The sequence below is a fragment of the Salmo trutta genome, chromosome 8, assembly GCF_901001165.1.
Source record: "Salmo trutta chromosome 8, fSalTru1.1, whole genome shotgun sequence".
In the NCBI taxonomy this organism is placed as follows: Eukaryota; Metazoa; Chordata; class Actinopteri; order Salmoniformes; family Salmonidae; genus Salmo; species Salmo trutta.
Window position 1 is genome coordinate 3148046 of NC_042964.1, and position 27948 is coordinate 3175993.

At 40.7% G+C, this 27948-nt stretch overlaps 2 protein-coding genes across 3 annotated transcripts; one reads left to right on the top strand and one right to left on the bottom strand.

The window, feature by feature from the left end:
- Positions 1-973: 973 nt before the first annotated feature.
- LOC115199201 (butyrophilin subfamily 1 member A1-like) lies at positions 974-5725 on the bottom strand. Its single transcript, XM_029761829.1, has 9 exons — positions 5220-5725; positions 4932-4989; positions 3330-3694; positions 2853-3146; positions 2597-2689; positions 2337-2366; positions 1965-2000; positions 1755-1790; positions 974-1650 (listed from the first exon to the last, which is right to left on the bottom strand). The coding sequence occupies exons 3-9, from the start codon at positions 3682-3684 to the stop codon at positions 974-976; spliced, it is 1521 nt and encodes a 506-aa protein (XP_029617689.1). The 5' UTR covers positions 3685-3694; positions 4932-4989; positions 5220-5725.
- Positions 5726-10828: 5103 nt separating this feature from the next.
- mfsd8 (major facilitator superfamily domain containing 8) lies at positions 10829-24907 on the top strand. 2 transcript variants are annotated; one of them, XM_029759733.1, is made up of 12 exons: positions 10829-11616; positions 11758-11840; positions 12093-12136; positions 12630-12870; positions 13442-13555; positions 14407-14551; positions 14976-15034; positions 15288-15396; positions 15623-15757; positions 16467-16570; positions 18101-18327; positions 24166-24907. In XM_029759733.1, exons 1-12 carry the CDS (start codon positions 11555-11557, stop codon positions 24370-24372), a joined length of 1530 nt encoding a protein of 509 aa, XP_029615593.1. In that variant the 5' UTR covers positions 10829-11554; the 3' UTR covers positions 24373-24907. The 2 variants fall into 2 exon arrangements, with proteins under 2 accessions (XP_029615593.1, XP_029615594.1); XM_029759734.1 differs by having other exon boundaries at positions 10831-11613.
- The last annotated feature ends 3041 nt before the right edge of the window (positions 24908-27948 follow it).

Here is a 27948-nt window from a genome sequence, read left to right on the forward strand (position 1 = left end):
GAAATATGAAGAAAATAAATTTGGACTGCACTGGGCCTTTAAATCATATTATTTGTACTAGTGGAGAGCTCAAGCATGTGAAACCCTGCCTGTCTCAACAAACAGTTTCAACAGAAGGTCGGATTCTCTATGTATACATAACTATCAGTGAAATGTTAAATGCACATACTCTTGGCACCGGTCAGTATAATCTGATATTTTCTAGTGATCAATATATTGCTCTATATTGCAAACTGTAACAGGGAAAAATCTACAGATTCAAATGAAATGTCACCAGATGGCTCAACCATTAAAATAATATCAATAACAATCAGTGAACACTATAGAGAGCGGCTATATTGCAAGGAGCTTCTCAACTGTCTCCTGTTCTCTGCACTTCTGTGAAAAACAGGGGATGGTCAAACCAAACACCAAGTAGATCTCCATCCATCCATCTAACCACTACATCCATCTAACCACTACATCCATCCATCCATCCATCCACATCTCTCTACTAAATCCATCTACATCCATCTAACCACTCCATCCATCCATCCATCCATCCATCCATCTAACCACTACATCCATCCATCCATCTACATCTCTCTACTAAATCCATCTACATCCATCTAACCACTACATCCATCCATCCATCCATCCATCATCCATCTACATCTCTCTACTAAATCCATCTAACCACTACATCCATCCATCCACTACATACATCCATCCATCCATCCATCATCCACATCTCTCCTAAATCCATCTACATCCATCCATCCACTACATCCATCCATCCACTACATCCACCTACTACACTGCTTTCACCAATGATGTTTCCATGGTAGTCAAATCAAATCAAATTGCACTGCAGACAAAGGAGAAGAGCAAAGAGATGATGAAGAATTGGACCAGTACAGAATACTACTGTACACACCCTAATATGAAGTGCACTTGATACACAAAACAATGTGTTAATAGATAGTGCTCTAGTTTATTCACAGATTTTTAACGCTTTGGATTCAGAAGTCTGATGATTGCGACTTTGGTTAGAAGCTAGAAGGGCATCAGTCTCAGCCTCTTCAGCAGGTGGAGGGACATTGCTCTCTCCTTCAGAAACAGACACTTTTACAGTGTCTATTTTATAGTGGCTGACATCTAATATCGTCATAGGGGCTTTGTCACCTTTACCTGGGTTAAAAAGAGGAAACACCTCCTCTATGAACATAGCTCTCACAGTGACAATCAGTATATTGTCTTTTACATTGATAAAAGAGAGTACTCCCTTGTCATAGTCCAAATACACACCAAGTGTCTGAGGTCTAGGATTGGCAGGAAGTATGATGTTGGGGGTCATATTAAGCCGTAAGCCTTTCTCTTTGTCTGAGGACAGGAACCAGAAACCATTGGAAGGTGTGGCTGGTACATCACCTTGTGTTTTAACAGACCCACTTGCCAGTCCAACCCACCAGGATTCTTTAACGCCTACCTTCTCCTGATCCAGTCCCACCTCCCAGTAAGCACTGTTGCCCGAGGTAAAACCATGTGTTCCAAGTATATAAGCACGCTCACCCGGAGGACATACATTCTCTTCACTGTCTCTCACAATTTTACCAGTTGAACTAACTGTCAGATAAGGATGAGCTGTCTTGAGATCCAATGTGACGTCCACTGTTGAAGACAAACACAGAATCAGGAGATGACAATGAACCGTAATAACAACAATAATGATAATAATAATCAGAATGTATCAGACATTTTTCAAAATATTTTACCTCCAGCTTGTCTCATAGTCTCTATATCCACTAAATCTACACAAAAACAGGAACAATGTGTAAATGTTAAATGTATTTTGTACTGTAACTATTCTGTATTAGGGATCAATATTTGCTATACACTCTTAGAAGTGTAGCATCTTGCATGATAAAGAAAGGCAATATCAGAATAAATTCAGATTCTCTCTGGAAAATGTCAAAATAGATTACCTTCAGCTTGTCTCTTAGTCTCGATATCCACTGTACCTACCCAAAAACAGGGACAGTGGGACAATGTTAAATGTATTCTGTACAGTAAGTATTTTGTATCAATATTTGCCATATGACAAAGGCAATATCTCACATTGTGGTGACTGAATGCACAGAATATGGTCCATAGGTAGTTTATAATTTAGTGTTCATTAGACTTGATTTAGTACTAATTTACATTTTTAATAATATTCTTTTACAGCATCATTGTAGGCCTAGTTAAAGTAAAATATATCACAACATTGATGACACATGGTTATAAAGTTAAGCATTGACAATCCAATTATGAACACTGACATTGAAAAGTGTGATGTGGATAAATAGATTCCTTACCTCCTTCAGGCACACGTGTTGATTTGTTTCCTGAAAAGCAAAACACACATGAGTTTTCAATCGAATCTTAGGAGGGATAAAGGAGGGCTTAGGAGATGACTCCCCTATTGTTTTGTCCTGTAGCAAATCCAAATATGGTGGAAAGAGGATTCCATACCCTCTTAGGCTCTAGTTCAAATTTGACCCAGTCTAACATTTTCATGGCATTGTATGCTTATCAATATATAGTATAACTATCAAAACCAAAACATAGCCCTGACCTCTCTTTTTGTAGAGCACACCGTTGAAGACAACGGACAGGAGAAGAAGCAGAGATAAAATGATGACAGCTGTTTGCAGTCCTGATGAAGTCTCTGGAAGTGGAAAGAAGGTATCCCTTATTTAATTCAACAAACCGTTGGACACACACATTTCCATACACACAAGCATATACATACACACACACACACCTTGTGATAGATTCCAGATCAGCACATTCTCATAGCAGAAAGAAACACGATTATTATCCTTATTTACCTGGTACGGCCGCAAGGTTCCGTAGGTCCACTCTTCCCTCCAACTCCTCCCCTTCAGACAGAACCAGAGAACAGGATACCCAGGGAGCATTGGAGGGGGAAGAGAGGACCCAGCTGTGGGCAGACACCAGACCATGGGCACCACTGCTGTAGTCCAGCTTCTCAGGTTTCAGAGTCTGCCTCCCATCTGACCACTGTAGCCTGGGCCTTGGCTTCCATCCATGGGAAACACAGCTCACATTCACAGAGTCAGCATCTGTTCTGACTGCTGAGAGGAGAGGAGGGCTGCCCATCACTGGGAAGGAGATTACGTGCACATTAAGAAGGAGGGGATTAAAGTCTCAAATAAAAACAATACACATTTTTTTTTACCTTGGCTAATTCAACTATTTGTGAAATAATGATGGAGAAAGAATGATGGAGATCATTTCATTTCTATAGCATCATTCCTGGATATGTTTTACTTGAATGAACTCACCAGTTACATTGAGAAAGACACTGGCAATCTCATAGTCCTGGTTACTGCTGACGTAGCACACATACTCCCCTTGATCTCTCAAAGTAACATTAACCAGCTTCAAGGTCACATCCCCTCCCTTCAGCCCTTCTGACGTAACCTCCCGGAGCCCTAGGGAGGTGCGGCCCACGTATTGGGACTGCTGTGAGGCTTCATGGATCTTTCTCTCTCTGTAGAGCAAGACCGGGTTGTAGAAATCTTTGGGCCGGTACCAACGCACCTCCAGGTCCTCTGCGTTCATGGAAGGGGTGAGCCAGCATGGCATGGTGGCAACATTTCCAACCGCGCCGAGACCGGATCCTCGGGTACCGAACATGTGAAAACGTCTGATAGAGGAAGGTGTTCAAATTATCACCATCTTCTGATTACACTGTTTTAACTTGGTGAGATTAAAATGTCATAAGTGATATAAAGATAGTATAATTATTATTATTTTTACTAAAGGTATAAGCCTGAGAAATGTGTTGTTTGTTTTTTGTAAAATACAACTCAAGGCACCTCCAAAATACAGCCTACAAGGCATTTGTGGTCTGGTATCCAAAGATTCAAAATCTTTAATTCTGTAACAACCAATAGAAAACTGGTAGCCTTGCCATCGTGAGCAAATAGATTTTGTCCCCCCACACCAAACGCGATCAAGACACGCAGGTTAAAATTTCAAAACAAACTCTGATCCAATTATATTAATTTGGGGACAGGTCGAAAAGCATGAAACATTTATGGCAATTTAGCTAGCTAGCTTGCAGTTGCTAGCTATGTTTTCTTATTTAGCTAGCTTGCTGTTGCTAGTTAATTTGTCCTGGGATATAAATTAAACATTGAGTTGTTATTTTACCTGAAATGCACAAGGTCCTCTACTCCGACAATTAATCCACACATAAAACGGTCAACAGAATCATTTCTAGTCATCTCTCCTCCTTTCAGGCTTTTTCTTCTTTGGACTTAGATAGCGATTGGCAACTAACTTTAATAAAAGGTGTATTACCACCACTGACATCTTTCATTGGTATAAACCAATGAGGAGATGGGACATTGGTATCTGCTTCTATAAACCAATGAGGAGATGGGACATTGGTATCTGCTTCTATAAACCAATGAGGAGATGGGACATGGGTATCTGGTTCTATAAACCAATGAGGAGATGGGACATTGGGTATCTGCTTCTATAAACCAATGAGGAGATGGGACATTGGTATCTGCTTCTATAAACCAATGAGGAGATGGGAGATTGGTATCTGCTTCTATAAACCAATGAGGAGATGGGACATGGGTATCTGCTTCTATAAACCAATGAGGAGATGGGAAAAGCAGGACATGCAGCTCGATCAGTCACAAATAGAACTGACTTCTATTTTATCCTTTGGCAACGCAGACCCTCGTTGGCACGAGTGTGGGTGCAATAATTGAATAACATGTCGGTGTGACGGGAAGGAATTGCGCCAGCAAAAGATTCCAAATAGGCCTATACAAATACAGTAATTAGTCTATTACAGTTTCTTTATTGAATCATTGTTATAATTCAGTAAAGATTTTAAACCGCCACTACCAGTCTTGGCTACTCACCTGAAGTGGCAGTGGAGAGAGACACACACCAAGCTGCCAATATGCACAACCACATAACCTGAAGAGAATGAAAAATTGTTCATTTCACTATATTGAAATCTTGCCTATCGTTCGTGGGCACATATTACTTTCACCTTCAAATAGCAATCTAAAATATATTGATTGGGCTATGGTCGACCATCGCAAAAATTGTTTAAATACTGTATTTCCGCAATAGCTTATTACAAATTCGACAAAAGAAAAGCACATTAAGTCATGAAGTACCTATAGAAGCGAAGGTCTACTTACTGTATACAGGGCCCTCGACCTGTCTTTTTCAATAACGTAAGGTGGCATGTCGTGCGTAAAATATCTGAAAAATCACGACATCCAAATGAAGTCAGGAAATATTAGTTCAGAAAATAATGCTAATAATCCTTTATCATATAATATCTCAATCACACTTGTGTGAATAACTAGACATGATCTTCCTCCGACAAGACCGTTGAACAATACATGTGCTGTGCCTATTTGTCGCAGTAAACTTTTACTTTAGAATTTGTTCAAATATACTGTATCAACAAAGATGATATATTTAATTTGCATATTTCCTTCAGGGAACGACTACTCTATGATGGCGCGTTTGCAATAACTCAATTTGCCTTTGCACTCCTAAACAGCTAGATTTTTTTATACTTTGGCAAAAGGTAAAATCTACAAAACTTCGCCCACGGTTCATAACAGATTCTAGTTTTGGGAACAAAAAACTGTATTGAGATCAAATGTTCAATTGATGAGAAAATGTACAGAATGTAGGACAAAATCCACCTCCTTCCTCACATTATGTGGACATCTCGACAGTTTTTGGTAAACATCTGAGGGATTGGGCTGGAAAAATGTAACCACTCTTAAATTCATAGACAGAGCTATGAATCCATAATAACAAATGTTAACTATGTTGAGGCTATACAGTGTTTGTTTACAATTACTAGCTTTAATTTTCGGTTCTAATGGGTTAAGTTATATTCTTCAAGAATCAACGGGTGACCTATAGATCTTTAATTTATATATCTTTAACAATTGCAGATTGCCCCTTTTACCTTTCTACTTCTCCAACATCTTTCCAAGCCATTATGTTAAGAATAGCAATAATATAATAGATGGTATCTTAAAAAAAACACATTCACTCAAATAATCTGAAAACAAAAAACTTTTTATTGTAACACAGTGTACATATTGTTGTACAGTTGAATGGTGAGGTATAGACCATTTCTATCTTTGTATTAAATGAAGAACTTCTATTTTACAGTCGGAGGGATCAAGCTGAAAGACAAACTCTGGTGTGAATTACCACCTTTATTTCAATTTGAGTTATTTAAAAAAAAATCAGAGTGAAATTCAACGCATGATACACAGTGGTTGAAAAAGTACCTGATTGTCATACTTGAGTTAATGTAAAGATACTGGATTAGAAAATGACTCAAGTAAAAAGGAAAGTCACCCAGTAAAATGCTACTTGAGTAAAAGTCTAAAGGTGTTTAGTTTTAAATATACTTAAGTATCAAAAGTAAATGTTGTCGCTAAAATATGCTTACGTATCAAATGCAAAACTATATAAATAATTTCAAATTCCTTATATTATTAAGCAAACCAGGCGGCATCATTTTCTTTTTCTTTTCTTTTTTACTTACGGCTCAAACCCTCAGATATAATTTACAAACGAAGCATGTGTTTAGTGAGTCCGCCAGATCAGAGGCAGTAGGGATGACCAGGGATGTTCTCTTGATAAGTGTGTGAATTAGACCATTTTATTGTCCTGCTAAACATTCAAAATGTAACCAGTACTTTTAGGTGTCAGGAAAAATGTATAGAGTAAAAAGTACATCATTTTCTTTAGTAATGTAGTGAAGTAAAAGTAAAAGTTGTCAAAAATATAAATAGTAAAGTACAGATAGCCTAAAAAACTACTTAAGTAGTACTTTCAAGTATTTTTACTTCAGTACTTTACACCACTGCTTGTATCTTGCTTTGCGCTTATGTACAGGGCAGCATTGAAAGCAGTCATTTCTGGGGTAGTGTTAAGTGTGAAGGTGGAGCCATGTAAGTTGAAGATTCCTGGTGTTTGTGATGCCTGCCGATTGGCGCGACGCAGACCCGGTGGGGAGCATGGTGAAACAGAGGTGACAGTGTGTTATTTTTAAGCTTTGATTCAGAGTCATTACCTGACCAAGTAATGTTTGGATATATAAGTTATACTGTTAGAGCTTTTGTGCCGAATACGTTGAGGTGTTCTAGGTGTCAGGAAGCCAAGATGTGGGAAGTGTGCATGAGGACATGGGACAGAGGAATGTTTCAGTGGAAGAAGTTGTGTATGTCAACTTTGGGGGAGACAATGTTGCTGGGGATCGCAGGTATCCAGTGCGAGAGAGGCATTTTAAGGTGGCCAGGGTCAGAGTAGTACAGAAGATGTGGTATGCTGAGGCAGTGAAGAAAGTAGAGGAGGGTGGATCCAGGGTGAGGGATTCTGAGAGGATCCCTGTGAATAGTAGATCTGTGCCAGAACAGAGGGATAGGCCAACGAGTGCATGTTTCCGTATGGTTTGTTTTCATAGCGTTCATAGCAATGATTATCAACTGTACCGCAGAGATGGAACGTAAGTCACAGAAAATAGATGCTGTGGTGGCAGCTACAGAGAAGTACTAGGAGGGTACGTGATTCGACTTCAGAAGAGTTACAGTGTGTGTTGAGTGGTAGTGTTCCGTCCTCTCAGGCTGTTAGGCCTGGGGCAGGATCAGATCGTGTTAAAGTAGTGGAATAAGGTGGTGGGTTTTAGTGAGTTGTAAGGTTAGTTGGTAGGGCAATAAAACATATATTTGTATGTTTTATTGATTTGTTCCCATTTTGTATCACAAAGTGTAATAGATTTATACTATAGTTCAGTTGGCGGCAGTAATGCAACATATTGGATGCCAACCGCAGTTAAACCTCACAGAAGAAGAGCAGACTACAGAAAGATAGGGAGGGTGTTGATCCAGCTGATTTGTTTAAGAGACGTCTGGATACGACTGTGTATCAGGATTTTGCTGCCATTTACACAGATGGTTCAAAAGATCCAAGGACAGGACGTACTGGGTCAGCATTTGTAGTGCAGGAATGTGATGTGGCAGTCAGGAAACGTATTACAAAGTGTTTGAAAAACTTGTCAATAATCAACTGACTGGCTTTCTTGATGTCTATAGTATTCTTTCTGGTATGCAATCTGGTTTCCACTCAGGTTATGGATGTGTCACTGCAACCTTAAAGGTCCTCAATGATGTCACCATTGCCCTTGATTCTAAGCAATGTTGTGCTGCTATTTTATTGACTTGGTCAAAGCTTTTGATATGGTAAAGAGTGCAGTGTATAAAGTCAGAACATCTGCTGTGTCAGCCACTGCCTGTCACCAAGGGAGTACCCCAAGGCTCGATCCTAGGTCCCACGCTCTTCTCAATTTACATCAACAACATAGCTCAGGCAGTAGGGAGCTCTCTCATCCATTTATATGCAGATGATACAGTCTTATACTCAGCTGGCCCCTCCCCGAAATGTGTGTTAAACACTCTACAACAAAGCTTTCTTAGTGTCCAACAAGCCTTCTCTGCCCTTAACCTTGTTCTGAAAACCTCCAAAACAAAGGTTATGAGGTTTGGTAAGAAGAATGCCCCTCTCCCCACAGGTGTGATTACTACCTCTGAGGGTTTAGAGCTTGAGGTAGTCACCTCATTCAAGTACTTGGGAGTATGGCTAGACGGTACACTGTCCTTCTCTCAGCACATATCAAAGCTGCTGGCTAAGGTTACATCCAGACTTGGTTTCCTCTATCGTAATCACTCCTCTTCCACCCCAGCTGCCAAACTAACCCTGATTCAGATGACCATCCTACCCATGCTAGATTACGGAGACGTCATTTATAGATCGGCAGGTAAGGGTGCTCTCGAGCGGCTAGAGGTTCTTTACCATTCGGCCATCAGATTTGCCACCAATGCTCCTTGTAGGACACATCACTGCATTCTATACTCCTCTGTAAACTGGTCATCTCTGAATACCTGTCGCAAAACCCACTGATTGATGCTTATTTATAAAACCCTCAACAACAAAAATTCACCTTTCAAATATACACTGGAGTTGCTTACCAAGGCGGCATTGAATGTTCCTGAGTGGCCTCTATGGCAAGACTTGAAAATTGCTTTCTATCAATGATCAAACACCAACTTGACAACGTTTGAATAAATATTTTAATAATAATGTGCAAATATTGTATAATCCAGGTGTGCAATGCTCTTAGACTTACCTAGAAAGACTCATAGCTGTAATCGCTGCCAAAGGCGATTCTAACATGTATTTGCTTAGGGGTGTGAATACTTATGTAAATGAGATATTTTTGTATAAAATTCTGTTAAAGTCTTCCCTGTGTCTCAGTTGGTAGAGCATGGTGTTTGCAACGCCAGCATGGTGTGTGCAACGCCAGGGTTGTGGGTTTGATTCCCACGGGGGGCCCAGTACAAAAAAAACAACAGCAAAAAAAAATGCATGAAATGAAATGTATGTATTCAATACTGTAAGTTGCTCTGGATAAGAGTGTCTGCTAAATGACTAAAATGTAAATGTTAAAATTCCCAAAAGCACACACATCCCTGGGTCGCTCCTCTTTTCAGTTTGCTGCTGCTAGCGACTGGAACGAGCTTCAACAAACACTCAAACTGGACAGTTTTATCTCCATCTCTTCATTTAAAAATCATGGATACTCTTACTTACAGTTGCACCTGCTTCGCGTGATGTATTGTTTTCTCTACCTTCTTGCCCTTTGTGCTGTTGTCTGTGCCCAATAATGTTTGTACCATGTTTGTGCTGCTACCATGTCGGGCTGCTGCCATGTTGTGTTGCTACAATTTTGGTGTCACATTGTGTTGCTACCATGCTATGTTGTTGTCTTAGGTCTCTCTTTATGTAGTGTTGTGGTGTCTCTCTTGTCGTGATGTGTGTTTTGTCCTATATTATTATTTTTTTTTTTATTTTTAATCCCAGCCCCCGTCCCTGCAGGAGGCCTTTTGCGTTTTGGTAGGCCGTCACTGTAAATAAGAATTTGTTCTTAACTGACCTGCCTAGTTAAATAAAGGTTAAATAAAAAAATACAAATAAACAGCTCATTTGGTTGAATATATAGTGGAGCTGATGGCCATACTCTTGGCCTTGCAGTGGGTGGAGGAAGTCAAGCCAGACAGAGTAGTCATTTGCTCTGATTCATGTGCAGTGTTGATGAGTCTCCAGCTTTAGCTCAGGTAGCAGACAAATCAAACTTTATTTGTCACTTGCGCCGAATACAACAAGTGTAGACCTTACCGTGAAATGCTTACTTACAAGCCCTTCACCAACAGTGCAGTTCAAGAAGAGTTAAGAAAATATTTACCAAATAAACTAAAGTAAAAAATAATTAAAAAGTAACACAATAAAATAACAATAAAGAGGCTACATACAGGGGGTACCGGTACCAAGTTAGTGTGCGGGGCTACAGGTTAGTTGAGGTAATTTGTACATGTAGGTACCTGCTTTATGAGGTGCTACAAACCCATGGCAGGGTTAGACAGATGGATATACAGATAAGATTTACTTGGGTCTTAGCCCATGTGGGGGTGGAGGGGAACGAGGCAGTTGATGTACTGGCTAAACAAGCACTTAGTAGTGGGTATGTTGATGTTGTAGTTTTAATGAGAAAGGCAAAAGGTCTAATATGGACAGTGATGGTGCAGAGATGGCAGGAGCAGTGGAATAGAAATACTATGGGCAGGCATTTATTTCAAGTACAGAGGAAAGTCGGGGAGGGGAGGACGGCAGGAAGGGACAGAAGAGAGGAGGCTATATTTACAAGATTAAGGGTGGGACACAGCCAGTTGAATAAGACCTTACATGTGATAGGAAAGCATCCGACAGAAAGTGTGATTATTTCCAGGAAACAGAGACCTTGGAGCATGTATTGCTACAGTGTGGGCAGTATCAGAGGGAAAGAGAGAGGCAGAGATCGAGTATGAGCGAGAAGGGGATACAGGAAATTAGTTTAAGGAGTATATTGAGTAGTATGTCATTAGATATAGTCTCAAATAGTTTGTTATCTTTTTTAAGAGCAACAGGGATGGCAGGTAGGATTTTGTTTATCCCTGTCTCTAGCTCACACTCCAGTACAGTAGGTGGCGGTAATGCACCATAACGTTGGAGGCCAACTGCCGATAAACCCCACCGGAAGGAAAAAGAAGAAGAAGAGCCGTGGGAAGTGTTGACAAATAATACAGTTTCACGTCAACGGAGAGCGAATATAAATCTTGTTTGCAATCAATGATACTGTAGTCTTTTTATTTATTTATTTTTTACCATAGCATAATTTGTCAGACTCATCTTTTAATTGAACATCATTATTTAATCGTACAAATTGTTCAATTATGTGATGTCGTTTAATTAGTGAATCTAGCCGTCTAGCTACAGTAGCTGTCATCCAAGTAGGACTAGCTAGCTAGCTATCTAACGTTATCTCCCGGAGACATGGCGACTTAAAATGACCCACCACACGTCTGGACACCTTCAAATTCGGTGACAGCACAACGTAAAATCAGCGATGTCTCAACTAATGGATTCCGAGGAGAATACTCCACTGCTCAAAGATGATTCTGGCAGGTGGGTTAAAGCACAGACTAACGTTAAGTTATTATTCCCCATAAAGCTTTACTGTTTATGCTCCCAAAGTTCACATTTTGTCACTTGCCTCGATCGTGTTGTTCTATCATTGTCTAACTTATGTAGTTTGTCCTTTCCGTCTAGTGATGACTCCCAAAATGATGAATACAAGAGTAGATGGCGGTCAATTCGTGTAATGTACTTCACAATGTTTCTAAGCAGTGTTGGTAAGCAAATTTGATACCATTTATTTTATCCTAGTCACATGGCCTAACGTTACCTTTTTAAAATGGACAGACTGAAAGGTTACCAGTATCTGCCCCTGGGAAAGTTGTTATTCGTGAATGTGTGAGTGATAGCTTCAACCATAGCCCAAAACTATTAATGGTATGTGACATTGATTAGTCTGTGTTTATGCTGTGCAACATGTTTAATGATGGATATATAGCCTAGGCTTAATTATTTGTGACTTCCTCTAGGTTTCACTATTGTCATCACGTCAGTATGGCCTTATCTGCAAAAGGTGAGGTTGATGTTGTTTTCCTGCTCTTGTCTTATAACTTTTTGGTTGAATATAAGAACCAACTAACTTGTTCATACTCAATACTTTTAATTTCACCTAAGTCCAATTTTAGAGCTGAAAAGGAGAAGTGAGAAAGAAAAAAATAGCAAAGAAGAACCTCCCTGCTTTTATTTCTTAGAAATGTCAGAAGACTGTATAAGCCATGTTTTTGTTGAAGTTGTTCGTATGCTATTATACCCTCTCCCTTTTGAAATATAAATGTGTAGCTCTTGAAATAATCCTCAAAACTGTGACAATATCATAGTGCATGCAACAACAACAAAAAAAACAGAAATTATAATGGTTAAATAAGAGATAATGTCGCACATAGCTCACGTCCAAACCACAATCTACAGCATGACTGACACGGTGGTTGACCACAAAGACATTGTCATGCGGTTTTGATACCGTTATCGCCTGTCAAATCTCAAATCTACTCTATCTGCCCGTCTAGATTGATGACAGTGCCAATGCTAGCTTCTTGGGCTGGGTGGTGGCGGCCTACAGCTTGGGCCAGATGCTGGCATCCCCCCTCTTTGGGCTCTGGTCCAATCACAGACCCAGGAGAGAACCGCTGGCCTGCTCTATTTTCATCAACGTCACAGCCAACATCTACTACTCCTACATCTACCTACCCACATCACAGAACAAATACCACTTGCTCATGTCTCGAGCTTTAGTAGGTTTTGGAGCAGGTAGGCTATGTCTCTGGTTTAGTCAGATGTAATACAGTATCACCAGTTGAAGTCAAGGGGCTCTTTCACTGCACATCTGTGCTTGCAGATTTCCTTTTGTTTTGTTGATTTGCTAAATCAGGGGTAGGCAACCCTGATCCCAGAGTACCACAGGCACTTCACATTTTTGATTTAACCGACGTGGAAGACCAAGGTGTGTTGAATTTTGGCAATCATTGAACTTATCAATTAGCTCAGTTGGTCAGGTGTGGTGCCTAGTTGTAACAAAATTATTACATTTACATTTTAGTCATTTAGCAGACGCTCTTATCCAGAGCAACTTACAGTAGTGACTGGATACATTTTCATACTTTTTTCTTCTTCTCTGAACTGGTCCCCTGTGGTAATCAAGCCCACAACCCTGGCGTTGCAAATGCCATGGTCTGTCAACTGAGCCCCACGGGACCATGCAGTACCTGCGACACTCCAGGAACATTGCCCTTTATCTCCCACCTGTATTGTTGAACAAATCTAATTTGGACGTGCCTGTCTAATATTTGGTTGTTGGTCCTGTTTTTTTTTGCTTTGATAGGGAACGTAGCTGTTGTGAGGTCCTATGTTGCTGGAGCCACCTCACTGAAGGAGAGGAACAGTGCTATGGCTAACACAAGTGCCTGTCAGGCTCTGGGGTTCATTCTGGGTCCAGGTATGGTTGTTCTCCCTTTTCCCCATTACTCAGTCTCATAGTGAGCGTTGGCCGTCTTTCTACATTGGAGCACTGTATGCTGACATGGTACGCTGCGCAAGTGCACATTGTCAGCATTAGGTATTAACTATACAAGTATGTTCAGTCACAATGAGCCTATTTCGAGATAAAGGCTACGTCAGTTGAGAGCGGTGTGAAGACTAGTCAACAGATAAGGATTCAGCAGTTGATTAGCGAGTGTGACGATCTACGGTTAAACTGAACTATGACATAAGTGAGAATACAACAATCGGAACAACAACAAAAAACGGAACCAATTTGTTCAGTTTTGACAACGCTAATCTTTGTACTAGCAGCAGTGTTTACTAGGGCTGGGAATATGCCAGGGACCTCACGATACGATATTATCACCATACTTCGGTGCCGATACGATATGTATAGCTATTCTCACGATTCTACTCTATGTACTGTGATTTGATACTGTGATTTTTTTTTTATTGAGATTTTGATCTGCTGCAGAGAGATGAGAGAGAGCCATGAGAATGCGTTTTTGATCAAGCAGGGGAAATAAAGTGCTGATAATAAATTAGCTCCCTGTTTTTTAAAAAGAAGATGGAGAACAAGCTATGAAGAAGAAATACTGGAGTTTTGGTGCAGCTAAAGCCGACTAGCACAAAAATAATATTGCGACGTTGTCGATATGATAAATAATTAAAAACAATATTCTGATATGTAACTGTATTGCTTCCCCCCCCCCAAAACAGATCATTGTTTACAATGTGGCGTCATAGTGGAAAAAGCTCATTTAGACAGCAGCTAAAGTGTAATATATTTGAATTTGTTTTTTTCAGCTCTCCAGGCCGGTTTGTCATTTATTGGTGAACAAGGTGTTAGCGTGAAGGTCATTGACCTACAGCTGAATATGTACACCGCCCCAGCTCTACTGGCTGCGCTATTTGGCCTCATCAATATCCTTCTCGTGGTAATAGTACTAAGGTGAGAGGTTACATTTTGAACTTTTACTGACATCTTGGATTTTATCCAAATAACATCTTGGGATTTCACCAAGTAAATGTACCATCTGTTCAAGTTTATGTTCATCTGATGATGTTGACGTGAGTAGTACCACTGGTCTCTTTACTGCCATGCTGGGAGCAGGCATGATTCATGATTTGGGGGCGGTAGGGTAGCCTAGTGGTTAGAGCATTGGACTAGTAACCGAAAGGTTGCTAGATTGAATCCCCGAGCTGACAAGGTAAAGATTCTGTCGTTCTGCTCCTAAACAAGGCAGTTAAACCCACTGTTCCCTGGCAGGCCGCCATTGTAAATAAGAATTTGTTCTTAACTGACTTGCCTAGTTAAATAAAGGTTAAATAAATAATTTAAAACAAATAAAAACTCACCAATTTCTGTTCAACAGGGAACACCAAGTTGACGACTATGGAAGACATATCAGAGCCATCAATTATGTGTCTGAAGGTAAATACTTTTCCAAAAGACTGGTTGAATAAATTGGAGCTTTGTCTGTTATGTAGTTGATATTGCCTTGTATTTAACCAGTAACGGCTTGCATGAAGACCTATAGGACATACCTTTTTAAACAAGTTTTGGACATTGAATGGTTGTGGATAGATTAAGCATCTTTTGTTTCTGTAGCTGAAACAAGATAAAGTGATATGTTTGCTTTGGCTTGTAAGTTGTTGAGTGCCATATCTTCTCTCTTCTCTTACAGAAAGAATGGATATCAGTCAGGAAACAGAAGGGGATATTGATCAAGTTGCTGTTTTGACCTCCAATGTTCTATTTTTCATCATCATGTTCATTTTTGCGGTCTTTGAGACGTATGTACTGTTTATAGTCGCGTGCCAATAATGTAGTATCATCGGCAATGCATAAGAATAATATCAGTATTTGTTGAATACTTGAAGCTCATTTAGAAACACACGACTGTCGGAAGTCACGAGTAAAACCAGTGCAAGTTGTATTTGCTAATTTCATCCCATTTGTTTTTCACACGTGTCATCTGTGGAGGGTTTCTACACTTATGCTTTAATGGTTGATTTTCAGCATAGCCACACCCCTATCTATGGACATGTTCTCTTGGACTAGGAAGGATGCAGTGCTGTACAACGGTATCATACTGTCCTGCGTCGGCTTTGAGTCCATCCTGGTGTTTCTACTTGTGAAGGTTCTCTCTCAAAGGTAAGCCGTTCAAATCAAATTTTATTGGTCACACAAGTGTTTAGCAGATGTTATTGCGGGTGTAGCGAAATGCTTGTGTTTCTAGCTCCAACAGTGCAGTAATATCTAACAAGTAATTTATATATTATATACCAATTTCACCACAATACACACAAATCCAAAGTAAAATAATGGAATTAAGAATATATAAATATTTGAACGAGCAATGTCGGAGCAGCATAGACTAAGATACAGTAGAACACTTCACTGTTAATTTCATAATAATGAAAACAATGAACACAGGTACTGACTGTGAGGGGGGAAAAAACAATGTTAATTGTGAATGCCACTGTCAGGATATAGTATTGAGAGTTGAATTGACTGTGCATTGAGTATTATTTAGTTATTATTTCACCTTTATTTAACCAGGTAGGCTAGTTGAGAACAAGTTCTCATTTGCAACTGCGACCTGGCCAAGATAAAGCATAGCAATTCGTCACATACAATAACACAGAGTTACACATGGAATAAACAAAACATACAGTCAATAATACAGTAGAACAAAAGAAAACAAAAAGTCTATATACAGTGAGTGATATGTGAAGAAAAATATATATATATACGGGACACGACAGGACAAAGACAGACGTCTGACTGCTACGCCATCTTGGATTCATGATGCGGGGGGGGGAAATTGAATGAATGTATGAAAGGCACTGTTGCCTTCCAGGATTGGTGATCGTCCTGTGCTCCTTGGAGGCTTGGCCATCATATTCTGTGGCTTCTTTGTCCTGCTCCCATGGGGGAACCATTACCCTGCGATCCAGTGGGCAGGTATGGAATCGATGTGTTTTTGACCCGTCACCTTACCTGAGAGGTTGTTTAACGTCAGTGATGTGACATTTTAGCCATCTTCACAATTCTTATAGTTTTTTTTAGGGGGGGGGGGGGGTGCTGCTAACATAAATACAGTATCTTAGCACCATAGACTGAGCTATAGGACTGCAGGAATGAAGATACCGGTACTGAGACAGTTTGCGTTATACTTACAGTGCCTTCAGAAAGTACTCATACCCCTTGACTTTTTGTTGTATTCATACCCCCACATTTTGTTGTTACAGCCTGAATTCAAAGTGGATTAAATTGTTTTGTTTTTCTCACATCTATACACACAGTACCCCATAATGACAAAGTAAAAACATGTTTTTAGAAATGTTTGCTAATTTATTGAAAAATGAAATACAAAAATATCTCATTTACATAAGTATTCACACCCCTGAGTCAATACATGTTAGAATTGCCTTTGGCAGCGATTACAGCTGTGAGTCTTTCTAGGTAAGTCTAAGAGCTTTGCACACCTGGATTGTACAATATTTGCACATTATTATTAAAATAATTATCCAAATGTTGTCAAGTTGGTGTTTGATCATTGATAGAAAGCAATTTTCAAGTCTTGCTGTAGAGGCCACTCAGGAACATTCAATGCCGCCTTGGTAAGCAACTCCAGTGTATATTTGAAAGGTGAATTTGTCTCCCAGTGTCCGTTGGAAAGCAGAGTGAACCAGGTTTTCCTCTATGATTTTGCTTGTGCTTAGCTCTAGTCTATTTCTTTTGATCATAAAAAAACTCCCTAGTCCTTGCTGATGACAAGCATACCCATAACATGATGCAGCCACCACCATGCTTGAAAATATGAAGAGTGGTACTCCGACTGTTTTAAAATCACCATTGGCCTCAGTGAAATCCCTGCGCAGTTTCCTTCCTCTCCGGCAACTGAGTTAGGAAGGACACCTGTATCTTTGTAGTGACTTGGTATATTAATACACCATCCAAAGTGTAATTTAATAATTTCATCATGCTTAAAGGGATATTCAATGTCTTTTTAAAATGTTTACCCATCTACCAATAGGTGCCCTTCATTGCGAGGCATTGGAAAACCTCCCTGGTCTTTGTGGTTGAATCTGTGTTTGAAATTCACTGCTCGACTGAGGGACCTTACAGATAATTGTATGTGTGGGGTACAGAGATGAGGTAGTCATTAAAAAAGAATGTTAAACACTATTTCACACAGGGTGAGTCAATGCAACTTATTATGTGACTTGTTAAGCAGATTTTTACACCTAAATGATGTAGACTTGCCGTAACAAAGGGGTTGAATACTTATTGACTCAAGACATTTCCGCGTTTTAATATTTAATGAATTTGTATAAAAACATGATTCCATTATGGGATATTGTATGTAAGCCAGACACACACAATCTCAATGTAATCCATTTTAAATTCAGGCTGTAACACAACAAAATGTGGGAAAAAATCAAGGGGTGTGAATACTTTCTGAATGCACTATCTCTCAAAAAAACACAGACCTCAAGAATAACACTGTCATCCACGAGACGTTTGCCCCAACCCCGGTCTCCAACAGCTCCTTCGAGCCGACAGGCTGCCCTGCTGAACAGACATGGTGCCAGTATACCCCCGCCATTCACCTGGCACAGTTCCTTACCGCCGACGTCCTCATTGGAGCGGGCTACCCGGCCTGCAACGTGATATCCTACACGCTCTACTCCAAAATCCTAGGGTCCAAGCCTCAGGTATGTTCACGTGTTCAGAACACAGCTTCACCGTTGACACATATCTAATTCTAACGCTATCATACTGAACCAATTAAAGGGGCATTGAGAGATCCAAGACGCCTCTGTTAGCATTTTTAGCATTCCAACTCATTCATCCACTGTGGCCGTGTGTCCCGAATGATAGTACGTCCATTGTCATGAATGGGGCTCTCATAGGCTATATTTTCATTGGAATGAGAGCGGATTTTTTTATTATCTTATTGCTTGTATGTACCCGTACCTCCATTGTGACTCTCTGGACTCCTATTGCTTTGTGCTTTAATATTCTATGCCAGGTTTTCATAAAGGAATGAGAGGCTGGCACACAGAATATTGCTGCTGCCGAGAGCTTTATTCATGCAACATAAGTAGGCAAAGTTTAGACCTGGATTCAAATAAATGCTTGAAAAGCTTTGAAAGTACTGTGTCTTCAAAAATGGCCTATAAATACTTTTTTTTTTTCAGATATATATTTTTTTTAAATACTTGTTTCCAAATACATTTAAAATACCCCTAGGACCAGTCAGACCCGTATCCACAAAGCGTCTCAGAGTAGGAAATTGCTCGTAAGTGCTGAGAATATAAATATTTATGTTAAGGGATAAAAAATAAGCTAGGCTTTAAACCTCTTTAGTCATAAGAGTCCTAACCTAGTTGACAGATGTTTAGGAGACCTCATGAGCTGTCCTCACCAGTTAAGAGTTACCAGCAGGTGTCTTGATAATAGAAAAATACAATGATTCAGTGGTTCCTGCGCCACATGGAATTTGTTTAGGAGTTGTTAAAAGATTTATTTTTATATTTCTATATGATCAATCCATAAATAATCCAGACCTACATGGAACAGTATCTATTGCTCTTTTGACAATGATTTCTCACAACGCCTTAAAAAATGTAACATGTTGAGAGGTACTTTATTTTTTATTTTCTCGCTTTCAAATAGGCACATTCTTCTCCTCTCAAACTATTCCCCGGGTCCTTAGTGTGCAAGCGAAAGTAGTGCACTGTGTTTTTTTTTGTCAATAAAGCTGATAGAAAATAATGGTTCATAAACAATAACTAAAGTTGATGTTTTGAGTCCATATCAATGCATAAATCACATCATAAGAAAAGTGTAATTCGAATTCCCCTTTAATTGCCCATCTGGTCCTCTAGCAATTTAACTGAGAGGGTTTTGGGGAAAGGTTCTGTCAACCCACAAGACGTCATCTGGCTACACACAGAGTGATAAATGAATGCGCACACACCACACAGACATGGGCAATATATCTGGAAATGTATTGGCAGATATTGTTAGGTTTTGTCTTTTTAAACCAATAGTGGCTAACCAGGGGTGGGATAATGTCAATATTTTTTATTTTTTATTTTTTTTCACCTTTATTTAACCAGGTAGGCAAGTTGAGAACAAGTTCTCATTTACAATTGCGACCTGGCCAAGATAAAGCAAAGCAGTTCGACAACATACAACAACACAGAGTTACACATGGAGTAAACAACATACAGTCAATAATACAGTAGAAAAAAAAATAAGACTATATACAATGTGAGCAAATGATGTGAGATAAGGGAGGTAAAAGCAAAAAAATGCCATGGTGGCAAAGTAAATAAAGTATAGCAAGAAAAACACTGGAATGGTAGATTTGTAGTTTGAAGAAAGTTCAAAGTTCAAATATAAATAATATGGTGCAAAGGAGCAAAATAAATAAAATAAATAAATACAGTAGGGGAAGAGGTAGTAGTTTGGGCTAAATTATAGATGGGCTATGTACAGGTGCAGTGATCTGTGAGCTTCTCTGACAGCTGGTGCTTAAAGCTAGTGAGGGAGATAAGTGTTTCCAATTTCAGAGATTTTTGTAGTTCGTTCCAGTCGTTGGCAGCAGAGAACTGGAAGGAGAGACGACCAAAGGAGGAGTTGGCTTTAGGGGTGACCAGAGAGATATACCTGCTGGAGCGCGTGCTACAGGTGGGTGCTGCTATGGTGACCAGTGAGCGGAGATAAGGGGGGACTTTACCTAGCAGGGTCTTGTAGATGACCTGGAGCTAATGTGTTTGGCGACGATTATGAAGTGAAGGCCAGCCAACGAGAGCATACAGATCGCAGTGGTGGGTTGTATATGGGGCTTTGGTGACAAAACGGATGGCACTGTGATAGACTGCATCCAGCTTGTTGAGTAGGGTATTGGAGGCTATTTTGTAAATGACATCGCCGAAGTCGAGGATTGGTAGGATGGTCAGTTTTACGAGGGTATGTTTGGCAGCATGAGTGAAGGATGCTTTGTTGCGAAATAGGAAGCCAATTCTAGATTTCACTTTGGATTGGAGATGATTGATGTGAGTCTGGAAGGAGAGTTTACAGTCTAACCAGACACCTAGGTATTTGTAGTTGTCCACAAATTCTAAGTTTGAACCGTCCAGAGAAGATATGCTGGATGGGCGGGCAGGTGCAGGCAGCGATCGGTTGAAGAGCATGCATTTAGTTTTACTTGTGTTTAGGAGCAGTTGGAGGCCACGGAAGGAGAGTTGAATGGCATTGAAGCTCGTCTGGAGGGTTGTTAACACAGTGTCCAAAGAAGGGCCAGAAGTATACAGAATGGTGTCGTCTGCGTAGAGGTGGATCAGAGATTCACCAGCAGCAAGAGCGACATCATTTATGTATACAGAGAAAAGAGTTGGCCCAAGAATTGAACCCTGTGGTACCCCCATAGAGACTGCCAGAGGTCCAGACAGTAGGCCCTCCGATTTGACACACTGAACTCTGTCAGAGAAGTAGTTGGTGAACCAGGCGACGCAATCGTTTGAGAAACCAAGGCTACTAAGTCTGCCGATGAGGATGTGGTGATTAACAGAGTCAAAAGCTTTGGCCAGGTCAATGAATACGGCAGCACAGTATTGTTTCTTATCGATGGCGGTTACGATGTCGTTTAGGACCTTGAGCGTGGCTGAGGTGCACCCATGACCAGCTCTGAAACCAGATTGCATAGCGGAGAGGGTGCGGTCTTGGCTTTCGAAGACCTTAGAAAGGCAGGGTAGGATGGATATAGGTCTGTAGCAATTTGGGTCAAGAGTGTCACCTCCTTTGAAGAGGGGGATGACAGCAGCTGCTTTCCAATCTATGGGAATCTCAGACGACACGAAAGAGAGGTTGAACAGGTTAGTAATAGGGGTTGGAATAATTTCGGCAGATAATTTTAGAAAGAAAGGGTCCAGATTGTCAAGCCCAGCTGATTTGTAGGGGTCCAGATTTTGCAGCTCTTTCAGAACATCAGCTGAATGGATTTGGGAGAAGGAGAAATGGGGGAGGTTTGGGCGAGTAGCTGTGGGGGGTGCAGTGCTGTTGAATGCAGTAGGGGTAGTTAGGTGGAAAGCATGGCCAGCCGTAGAAAAATGCTTATTGAAATTCTCAATTATAGTGGGCTTATCGGTGGTGACAGAGTTTCCTATCCTCAGTGCAGTGGGCAGTTGGGAGGAGGTGTTCTTATTCTCCATGGACTTTACAATGTCCCAGAACTTTTTAGAGTTGGAGTTGCACGAAGCAAATTTTTGTTTGAAAAAGCTAGCCTTGGCGTTTCTAACTGCCTGTGTGTATTGGTTTCTAACTTCCCTAAAAAGTTGCATATCGCGGGGGCAGTTCGATGCTAATGCAGAACGCCACAGGATATTTTTGTGTTGATTAAGGGCAGTCAGGTCTGGGGAGAACCAAGGGCTATATCTGTTCCTGGTTCTACATTTCTTGAAAGGGGCATGCTTATTTAAGATGGAGAGGAAGGCATTTTTAAAATATAACCAGGCATCCTCTACTGACGGGATGAGGTCAATATCCTTCCAGGATACCAGGGCCAGGTCGATTAGAAAGGCTTGCTCGTTGAAATGTTTCAGGGAGCGTTTGACAGTGATGAGTGGAGGTCGTTTGACCGCTGACCCATTACGGGTGCAGGCAATGAGGCAGTGATCGCTGAGATCTTGGTTGAAAACAGCAGAGGTGTAATTAGAGGGCACATTGGTTGCGTTGATATTGCGTTGATTTAGATAGTAACTGGGAGCTTGCGTTGTCCTGATTCTTTCAGAATTGTTTGGCGAGCTAATCATAGGTGGGCTGTGAGCTACTGGTAGTTCGCAATCGACCTGTTAGAGGCCCCTGAGAGATCATATTAGGTTATCCCTTTGGTCATGCTTATAAGTTGGGAAATGGAAAGCATCTAGGGCTTATGTAAAAAGGTAGACTCAGCGAGAGGCTCTACTTCACTGCTGTTTTTGGTCCTGTGGCTTCCATGCTGTACACAGCGTGAAGCTAACCCGTGCGCATACTGTGGGAGAGCGAAGTGTTGCGTCTCGCTTATCTCAATATCCTCTCCGGTGCTGCTCGTGGTGGGAATGTCAGTCTAGCTTTAACTCTGACTGTGTTCAATGAAAATGATAGATCTTTCAAACATTTGTATGCAACATGGTATACAACTATAGAAACGGTGGACTCTTGCAGGAGGGTTTTTGACTGGTTCAGAGTTCAGTGCCACCATTTCGTGTTTATAAGAATCCAGATGATTAGAGGACAATCCAAATAGAGGGGATTTACTGCACATGGGGAAAGGCTGCAGAGGACAATCCAAATAGAGGGGATTTACTGCGCATTACTGCGCATGTAGAAAGGCTGCAGGATAATGTTGTGTGCTTTGTCACACGCACAACACAGGAAAAGAAAACATAAGTTGGCCACCCCATGCATTCACCAACAGGAATAAGGAAGACTGGAGGGAAAAACTGCTGCTTAAATAGTCGTGCTAATGAGCAGAGTGGAGACAGGAAAGTTGCAAGGGAGGGGCGTGGCCAGTGTAGAGGGAAAAACCTGGTTTCTACCATGAGCCTTTGCAACAGCAACATTGTCGGCAAATGACTTGATGCCTACTGTGTACTGCCAAAGCGATTTATTTGTTCAACAGGAGTGATGAGTGTGTTGATATAACGGTAATATTGTCAACATTTTATTTTTTTAACAAACATCAGAATTGATTAAAAAAAAAAAAGGTTATGCATGCCAACATATTAGGTAATAATTAAGAGTAGACAAATTATATCAAGTCTTTTACCATTACAACATTTGATGTACAGTCACATTCATCTGGGTGTCTGAAACGTGCTATACAGTTCACAGCTGGCCATGCCTCTTCGTGATTGGTTATTTCCCATAATTTACAACAATGAGTGTCATCACCATCGGTACCTCGAACTGTCGTGATGACCAGCTGAGATAACCTTTTTAGGAGTTGATGTTACTCCTAGCTCAGTTTGTCTGGTCAGTGTCTTAACATCCTAAAACCTACTGTGAGCTGGGAGTTTTTGTTAGTCTTAAAAACAGGTTTTAACAGGATTCTTAGGACCTTTTTATGAGATGCTTTGTGGAGACGGGCTCTGGCTTCAAATGCGTGGGAGTGTTTAAATATTTGTATTTGGAAAATACACTTGTATTTGAGTATTTACAAATAAAATGTCCAAATATTCAAAGAAAATATATATCCTAGTACTTACTGTATGTAAAGTTATTGAATATTTGAACCCAGGTCTGGTTTAGACTTCCCAGAAATGTTCATCAGGTCAACCACAGGTCTCTCATTCCTTCATATTATTTCAACGCAGCACCGGTATTCTCAAGTGTGTATATCATATTATTCTACTATGCCAGGTGTAACGTTTAAAAAAAAAAAAAGTTCTCAGCTGACTGGACTGGTACAGTGTGTGTAAAAGACTAGACTGGCACAGTGTGTGTAAAAGTGCGCAGAATGGAATAAACAGCATGTGGGTCTCTTTTTTTTCCCTGTCCCCCAGGGTGTGTACATGGGGTGGTTGACAGCCTCTGGTAGCGGGGCCCGGACCCTGGGGCCCGTGTTCGTCTCCCAGGTGTACACAATCCTGGGTCCACGTTGGGCTTTCAGCCTCATCTGTAGCATGGTGCTGGGGGCCATACTTCTCCTGGGGGCCCTCTACCACAAACTCATCTCCTTCGCCGTGCGTCACGGCAGGATCCTGGAGTAACAAATATAGACTGGGGGGGGGGACTTTTTGTCGACTTTCATCCTAAAATGAGAAGCTTTCACTAATGAAGTTGCTGCCGGGGATGTGGTGACAGTTCCACAATGCCTTATAGTTTGTCACTCAGGTTTGATATTGAAGATGTTTGGTCAAGAACAAAACGGTAGGGCCATTTATTTTCAGCTGAGTTCAGAGTCACTTCTCTAGTTGAAAAGGAACTACTTCTTCTACCACTGAACGTACTGCAGTAACTGCTACTTCTCTGATTTTGTATGGAAAAGCAATTTCAAAATGTGCTCTCTCTCTTTTTTTGAAAGTGTACTTGGCTTGTTTAAGGGACCACTGATTTAAACATCGGTTAATTTGTTACATTTGATGTTGTAACTGGTTTGAATAATGGTAACTTTTAGTTTTGAAAAATATGTACATGCATGTAGTTGAAGTGACTGATTCCAACAGAGTCACTTGTTATTGAAATAATGGAAAACCTGTTTTATCTGATATGTGTGGGTATAAAAGAAACTTCCCTTTTTCAGGACCCTGTCTTTCAAAGATAATTCGTAAAAATCCAAATAACTTCACAGATCTTCATTGTAAAGGGTTTAAACTGTTTCCCATGCTTGTTCATTGAATCATAAACAATTAATGAGCATGCACCTGTGGAACGGTCGTTAAGACACTAACAGCTTACAGACGGTAGGCAATTAAGGTCACAGTTATTAACACTTAGGACACTAACACCGAGGCCTGTAGTCTGGAGCGGGATCAATTTGGAGGTGGAGGGTCCGTCGTGGTCTGGGGTGGTGGGTCACAGCATCATCGGACTGAGCTTGTTGTCATTGCAGGCAATCTCAATGGCTGTGCATTACAGGGATGACATCCTCCTCCCTCATGTGGTACCCTTCCTGCAGGCTCATCCTGACCTGACCCTCCAGCATGACAATGCCACCAGCCATACTGCTCCTTCTGTGTGTGATTTCCTGCAAGACAGGAATGTCAGTGTTCTGCCATGGCCAGCGAAGAGCCCAGATCTCAATCCCATTGAGTACGTCTGGGACCTGTTGGATCAGAGGGTGAGGGCTAGGGCCATTCCCCCCCCAGAAATGTCCGGGAACTTGCAGGTGCCTTGATGGAAGAGTGGGGTAGCATCTCACAGCAAGAACTGGCAAATCTGGTGCAGTCCATGAGGAGGAGATGCACTGCAGTACTTAATGCAGCTGGTGGCCACACCAGATACTGACAGTTACTTTTGATTTTGACCATCCTTTGTTCAGGGACACATTATTCCATTTCTGTTAGTCACATGTCTGTGGAACTTGTTCAGTTTATGTTTCAGTTGCCGAATCTTATGTTCATACAAATATTTGCACGTTGAGTTTGCTGAAAATAAACGCAGTTGACAGTGAGAGGACGTTTCTTTTTTTTTGGGTGAGTTTATATTGAAATATGTTATAAGAAGAGGTGCAACTCTTGCTTGTGAATCTTAATGAATGTTGAATAATAAAAATATAAAAAAGAGTATTTAGAAACATTATTTGTAATACTAACAAGAGTCCTGCCTCTTTATCACAGACTGGTTGGAACATTTCTACCACATCCTGACTTTGTTGCTCTTTGAAGCAGTCTTACATCCTGATAATTATTTGCTGTCATGAGATTGTAATTTTTACTATACATTGATAATGCCCACAGTAAGAATCCATGTTTTATGTGATAAGAATAAATGCAGTCACATATCAAATTGGACCTGTTGTATTGATTGAAAAAGGAAAGGTCTATTATTTATTATTCTGAGTGGCAGCGTGACCGGACTCTGGATGCCTCTTCACGATGGCCGAATAAAAAGTGTCTTGTGCACAGGGGTCTTTTTTTTATAAACTAGGGGACCAGTGAGGATTTCCTAAGCTGGACAACTTGTTATAGCTGTTAAGTCATTGATAATAATCAGCAAAAAAAAAAATTGTCATTACATTAAGATATAAAGGTGGTGATCAAAATTCACAAATTGATTTAAAATCTGTGTTTAAGCCTTTATCATGGTTGGCGTCTTGACAGATTTGTCCAAAATCGTTTGTGATTTAAAAAAAAAAAATACATTGTCCTTTCATGTGCTATTTTGCTCTGGTAGCTTCTCTGCTGCTTTCCCCTCCCTCTTCTCAGACACCCGTGGAGATGATCGTATGTCTTCATCAGCCTGTATAATTTTCACGATTCTATCCTCAAAATACATACAGTATATATTGACAGTTAACATAATTTCTATAAATCAATTGTTTTGTTCTGTATCATTTAACCAGTCAAACTGGAGCACCATAACAAATGAAGCAGTTCAGTCATTTTGGATACTAGGGATATATAGATGGAACTTTTCTTTTGACACTTTACAGCCAAATGTTGTGCTTTAATACAGTATGTGTTCTTTATTTGACCATGGGAAATGTTTTTAAAACCACATTTTAATACAAATGTCACTTAAAGGGGCAATCTGGAGGTTCAAACAATTATGATTACCCCACTTGGTTTTGTTTATAAAAAAAAAAGAGGAACTGAGCTGGAGAAATATAACCACTCAAATTCACACGATGGACCCGGGTTTGAGTCCCGGGTGGGATGATGCCTGTGAGGCCATCAGAGGCGTGTGAGGGAGTTAGTATAAAGAACGGTGGGGACACACTCTCCCGAAGGAAGGGGAGTAGTGTAGCGACCTTCAATGATGTATACAAACACTAAATTGCGGATGTTATGCACTGGCCAATGAGAGGCTTTGAACCACCTTCCGTATTGGTACTCAGAATCCTCAGAAGGAGCAGTCCGCCATAGGAATGAATGGATCGGATCTCTTGGTGTAACGGTTTAGTTGTTGGGTGTCAGTCACTGACCACCCCTCCCCCACGTACCTACAATTCCCAACCATACTCCCTGCATCGACAAGTCACAGGTTGCCCTATATGAGAAAATATGAAACCTTATTGCTAAATATGTCTTCTTTTTTTTACGCTTTTCTATTATGACATAAGGACCTTCATTTTGACATTTCCTATTAGAAAGCCATGACCTGTAAGTGACCCACTGGGGTCAAGCCAAACAGAGCAGTTATATGCTCTGACTCGTGCCGTGTTAATGAGTCTGCAGACAATCAAATTTATTTAAGTCCTTTTTTACATCAGCCGATGCCACAAAGTGCTGTACAGAAACCCAGCATAAAACCCCAAACAGCAAGCAATGCAGATGTTTGGAGGAAAATCTCCATAGAAAGGCCAGAATCTAGGAAGAACCAGGCTCTGAGGGGTGGCCTGTCCTCTTCTGGCTGTGTCGGGTGGAGATTATAACAGAACATGGCCAAGATCTTCAAACGTTCATAGATGACCAGCAGGGTCAAATAATAATAATCACAGTGGTTGTAGAGGGTGCAACAGGTCAGCACCTCAGGAGTAAATGTCAGTTGGCTTTTCATAGCTGATCATTCAGAGTTAGAGACAGCAGGTGCGGTAGAGAGTCCAAAACAGCAGGTCTGGGACAAGGTAGCACGTCCGGTGAACAGGTCAGGGTTCCATAGCCGCAGGCAGAACAGTTGAAACT